Below are 6000 nucleotides of genomic sequence, written 5' to 3' on the forward strand. Positions count from 1 at the left end.
TTTATAGTCATAAGACCCAGCCAAAAAAAATGTTTGCAATTATGATAAAAAGCACAACAGATAATCCAAGATATTCATTCTTAAGACCTTTCCCATTGTATGGTTGCATCTTCAGTTTCTTGGAAATCATCTTTTGCTTAAGAATCTGGCTTATTTTTTAAATGAAGTTTTCAATAAAACAAATGAACATAACAAAAATGAAAAATTGAAACTATTGGTCAGACCAGATTGTGTGTGTATGTGTGTGTGTGCTATCACAGTTACTCTAACTTCAAAATTGCTGTACATTAAACTACTTTCATAACAGTTTGTATGCTTAGAGCTCCTCTGCAGAGTAGAAGGTTCTGAAACTGGAAATTCTTTTCACTACCATGAATATATATTTATTTGCTTATAAAATTTCTGTAGATACGTATCAAAAGTATATTCATTGAAAGACATCATTTAGTCAATCATCTTCATTTTTTAATTGTTTATCATTCTTGAATTGTGTTTCATCAAGGTGTCAAAGAATTTCAGTGAAGTGTTTCAGAAGCTGGTGCCTGGGGGCAAAGCAACACTTGTGATGAAGAAAGGTGATGTGGAAGGTAGTCAGTCTCAAGATGAAGGTGAAGGCAGTGCTGAGAGTGAAAAGGGATCAGGATCTCAAAGCAGTGTTCCATCCGTAGACCAGTTCACTGGCGTTGGAATTAGGGTAAAGCAAGACTATTTTCAGATGGCCTTTCATTATTGCTAAGTCACTTGCTGATAATATTTAAGAGTGAAGAATAACATCTCCCTGTTTCTCTCCACCCAATACGTTCTGGCAAAATGGGTGCACTTCAGGTCCCCTCTATTAAATGGTGTCATCTTGCAGGACCGAGGAGGCGTGCTTTCTCTGTCACAGTCTCCACTCTCTGGTCTAGCATTTTCTCTGGAGACAAGGATAGCGCCCTCTCTCTTAGGGTTCAGGAAAGCTCTTAAAATCTGGTTTTCATCCCAGGCCTAGGGGGTTAATATATGGGGGGAGGGTTCTGTTTTATTATTATTATTTGTGTCACTTTTTAGATCATTTTATTCTATGTGGCTTTAGGTTTTATATGCTTTTATTGATTGGGGAGGTTGTATTGTAGCTCCCCTTTGGACTCAGGGAGCTACAGTAAATATAAATAATAAACTAGGTTTTTTTTCCTGTTTTCTTCAGGTGTCATTTACTGGTAAACAAGGTGAAATGAGAGAAATGCAGCAGCTTTCTGGTGGACAGAAATCATTAGTGGCTCTCGCCTTGATTTTTGCAATCCAGAAATGTGATCCTGCTCCGTTTTACCTATTTGATGAAATTGACCAAGCCTTGGATGCCCAGCACAGAAAGGCTGTTTCAGGTACAGATACAGAGTTGCAGGTCACTATAAATGCAAATGAGTCTCTTGTGTATACTTGCTCCTTTCTATGAATTTTTCTCTTATTTGTGTTACTAAAACAAAATTAGTATGTGATACCAAGTACACCTTTTGGTAATATCTCCTTTGTGGAGGAGAGCATTAAGATGTATGCTCAGTTTATTTGTCCCTCTAGTCTGTTTCATTTTAAAAAAATATTTTGAAACATTCTTAAAGCATTTGGCACAAAAACCTGAAGTCAGTGGCAGAATATCAGCTTTCATGTATTATTGTAATCTCTGCTAAAATGAACTGTGTAAAGAGAGCTCATGTTATTTTACTAGGAAGTTTTTAATAAAACTTATTTTCGGAGGATGTCTTATCCGCTTACCTTAGACTGCCACAGCCAGGAGCCCCATGCCCTGACACCAGTTGTGCCACCGCCCAACTTCTGTGGCAGCTTGCATTAGGACATTCTGTGGCACATTGCACTGGTGCCACCACTCGTGGCAGGCCACATGGTGCCAGTGCCACCACTCATGTCAGGATGCCACATGGTGTCTCCTGAAACAAGTGGCGTCCTGAAGTGAGCGGCTGCCAGCAACCAGAAGTAGACAGGGCTGCTGCTGCACAGCAGGTGTCAGGGCATGGGAGGCCTGGCTGTGGGGGCCCTGAGGTAAGTGGGTGCAGGGCACATTGAGCAGTTCCATTCCACCTCCACCCTAGCTTGATTTTTACCCATGCGCCTCACCCTACCTCATACAATCAGACAGTGGGAGGGAATGGTTGGGATCTAGTTAAGATCTAGGGCTTATTTTTGGGATAGGGCTTATATTAGGCGTACATGTAAAAATCAAGCTAGGGCTTATTTTTGGGATAGATCTTATTTTGGGGGAAACAGTATATACATGAGTATATAGTTGATAGATGGTACAGTCAGATAAGAGAAGCAGGAATCCTCAGTGGCTTAAGAAGCAAAGAAAGAAACTTAAGCAGGACCCATTCTAATGAATCTTTCAGTTAAAAGTGGCTGCAGGATGTTTATACCTTTGGACTTACAACATTGATGTCAGCCCAGGTAAACCAGATTGGAAACACCACAAGGTGAACTAATTCTACTTTATTGTAAGTAGAATTAACAGAATCTTACACATCTGAAGGTACAAATTTCCTGCAACTGCTTTTAACCACTTGATTGCTAAGCAATTGTGGGCGCTTGTCTGATTGTGTCCTAGGCAGCATTTATCTTCTTTCCTCAAGGCCACTAATGCATTCCATTACATTTCTAAATTTCATCCTCTGAACACGAACCCACTGGTGACTTGTGCCTCTCTTTTCAGATTGTTTTCTCCATTATCTGTTCCCCTACTTTCCCAAGGTTATTCATACATTTAATTACACATGAAGATTAAAATTTTAGTGTACAACACTAAGGTAAAGTGCATTCAGTGAACAAAAGTGAAAAACTAAAATATTCTGCTTTTATTCTTTGTTTCATTGATTACAGATCCCGGATTAAATTATCGATATCTTTGTCTTTATAGAAGTCATTTGAAATGAAAGAGTACTAGAATGTTGTGCTGTATTGATTACTGTTTTTAAAGAGTCAGCAGCATTGTATGCCTCATATACAGTATATTAGAAAAGTATAAATTATTATCTTTAGATCTTAATTTATTAGAAAAAATGCAGGGTTTTCTTTCTTTTTTTCTTGCTCTTTTTCCTTTTGTGAGTACAAAATATTTGAAATCATCACTACAACAGTCAGATATTTGAACTAAATGATTCTCATTCTCTTCGGCACATAAAATGGCATATAAAATGCTTACGTTACTTTTGACATTTAAATTGGTAATTTAACTGTGAATTTAACCATAGCCAAACTACTGAAACTATCAGCCAAATCATATGAAGTACCAAACCACAAATTGGTACGGTCTTACTTAAAAAACTGATGTGACATGGAACTTTATATCCCACTGGTAGCATTACATCTTGAGTCATATGGAAACCAGCTGTTGGATCAAAAAATAACTAAGCTTTAGTTGATGACTAAGATTATTGCAGATGTTTCATTTTGTTAAAATTTTAGATTATATACTAATAGGTGCTGTATTTTTAACAATTCATTTATTTATTTGTTAAAATTTTGCCACCTATCTTGCTTTGGGGCTATTCTAGGCAGCTTACAATAATACAAAATAAGAAAAATGAAAAGGTATAAACAGAACAGAAGTAAAATAATAGAACAATAAAGTAAATAATGACAAAGGAACACAATGAAAATAAATACATTAATATGATAAACCAAAAAGATGGATGGGTAGGGAGTGGAGGGTGGGTGAGGTGAAGTCTGCCATCAATCTAGCTTCCACCTCCAGATTATTTCATTTATTTATTTCAATTTATTTCAGATATGATCATGGAATTAGCAGAACATGCTCAATTCATTACCACAACTTTCAGACCAGAACTGCTTGAATCTGCTGATAAATTCTATGGTGTAAAATTCAGAAATAAGGTGTGCAGCTTAAAATGTACAGTGTGAATATTATTGTATGCTGGTTAACATTAGTTACTAAGGTTATAGTATGTGTTTATTCAGTCTCTTAAGTATTTGTAGTCACTATCCATTTTTTCTTGTTTAAAGAAAAATTTGCTTAGATTTTAGCTTGGTTTAAATAGCTTAAGAACATGATGCAAACTGATAAGTTATCCTAAACATTCATCATACATTTCAGTATGATGTTACATTTAGATCAATTGTACACCCATTTTTCTAGACTTTTTAAACTATGCACGTATACTAAAAGATCACCTGTAACAAATCATGATGTCAGAACTACAGTACATATATCATAGAATATGGTCCGGTGATTAGTGCAAAACTCTTCATAGACATGGACTATGGAAGAGATCATAGACATATCTCTTCATTGTCATAGCCATTTACATTTGTATTTTTGAAAACAATGGCTGTATATTAAGCCATTTATTATTTGTGCAGAATTCAAAATTGTACATGCAAGGAATCTGACAACCAACTGAATTATTCACTAATGCTATTATTAATTGCATTTTTCCAATTATGATAATTGCCAAATATTTTTTTTCTTATGTAGGTAAGCCATATTGATGTGATCACTGCAGAGATGGCCAAAGACTTTGTGGAAGATGATACTACTCATGGCTAAGCGGACAACAACTGCCAGTCTGTTAAGAAAATGTAAAATATTTTAACCAACATTGGGCAATTGTATAAATCTAAATATGCAGTCATTGTTCAACAGCTACTTTAATATACTTATTAGACCATTTCATAATATTAATTTCCTTGGTGACCTCTGTATGTACATTGTATTCCATTGTATGTGTTGTTGTATTCTTTTATAAAATAATTGTTTCATATGTGTAGCTTGAAAATGTGTTCTCTGCAGGTTTTTTGTAAAATGTTTTTCTTGTTTAAATGTCTATTTTCAAGTCCAGTTCTTGCTTTCTAGTGGTGATCTTACTGTTCAATTGCCTCACATGATTTTTTTTTTAAAAAAAACAGCTTCAATAAAATAATTGTTTTTAATGCTATAATGTATTTTCTTCTTGAAAACCATTTTTGAATTAGGTGCCATCACTTCACACATATTGATTATATGAAATATTTATAAGGAAATTTGCATATTAGTGCTTAGCAATAGGCATATGGGAAACTAAGTTTATGAATTGATTTAATTTAGTTTTCTATATCAGTGCTTTTCAACCTGTAGTACTTCAGCACCTGGCAGATGGTACGCATACGGTAGGTTGAAAAGCACTGTAAAAAAAGTGTAAAAAAAAATGTAAAAGTGTAGCGGGGGGGATGAGCTAAAACAGCACCAGTGCCGCCTAGGCCTGTGGGAGAGTTGGCTGGAGCTGCAGTATTGCTGGGGCTCCGTTAAACGCCAGGATCAGCACGGGGCTTCAACGGGGCTTCAACTGATTGGCGCTTCCAGGAGCAACTTAGCCTGGGGGAAAGGAGTCAGCTGGAGTTGCACTGAAGAGAAGAGAAGGAGGGGGGAGAGAGGAGAGGATATAAAAGGTTTTGGCAGGAAAGGGAAAGATGGGCACAAGTTTCCCATTAAAAGTGTGTTAAGAGGGTGTACAGATAGTCCTCAACCTATGAGCCCAAAATTTATGTTGCTAAGTGAGAAATTTGTTAAATGAGTTTTGTCCCATTTTACAATTTTTCTTGCCACATTTGTTAAGTGAATCACTGCGGTTGTTAAATTAGTAACACGGTTGTTAAAGTGAATCTGGTTTCCCCATTGACTGCTTGTCAAAAGGTTGCAAAAAGAGATCACATGACCCTGAAACATTGCGACCATCATAAATATGAATCAGTTGCCAAGAATCCGAATGTAAATCACGTGATCCTGGGGGTGCTGCAGCGGTCATAAGTGTGAAAATGGTCATAAGTCACTTTTTAACAGTGACTTCTTAAACAGTCAGTAAGCAAACTGTTGTAAGTCGATGACTATCTGTACTTTATCACTTTTTCCCCTTTTTTTTTTTTGGTCAAGTTTTTGACACCTTGCTAGGCGACTGGTGGTATTCAATATTGCCATGTCCTAAAAGTGATAAAATCTGTGAAAAGTTGAAAAGCACTGTT

The 6000-nt window shown here is 36.3% G+C and overlaps 1 protein-coding gene across 1 annotated transcript in view; it reads left to right on the forward strand.

The window, feature by feature from the left end:
- Nucleotides 1–4940, forward strand: part of SMC3 (structural maintenance of chromosomes 3) — a 28691-nt gene extending 23751 nt beyond the window's left edge. The window contains exons 26-29 of the mRNA XM_039354518.1: nucleotides 503–694; nucleotides 1184–1361; nucleotides 3773–3879; nucleotides 4481–4940. Of these exons, the coding sequence (XP_039210452.1) occupies nucleotides 503–694; nucleotides 1184–1361; nucleotides 3773–3879; nucleotides 4481–4552 (549 nt within the window). The 3' untranslated portion in view covers nucleotides 4553–4940. The remainder of the gene's footprint in view (nucleotides 1–502; nucleotides 695–1183; nucleotides 1362–3772; nucleotides 3880–4480) is intronic.
- Nucleotides 4941–6000: the final 1060 nt, after the last annotated feature.

This window comes from Crotalus tigris, unplaced genomic scaffold, assembly GCF_016545835.1.
Source record: "Crotalus tigris isolate CLP2741 ecotype Arizona unplaced genomic scaffold, ASM1654583v1 scf7180000018556.678853, whole genome shotgun sequence".
NCBI lineage: Eukaryota > Metazoa > Chordata > Lepidosauria > Squamata > Viperidae > Crotalus > Crotalus tigris.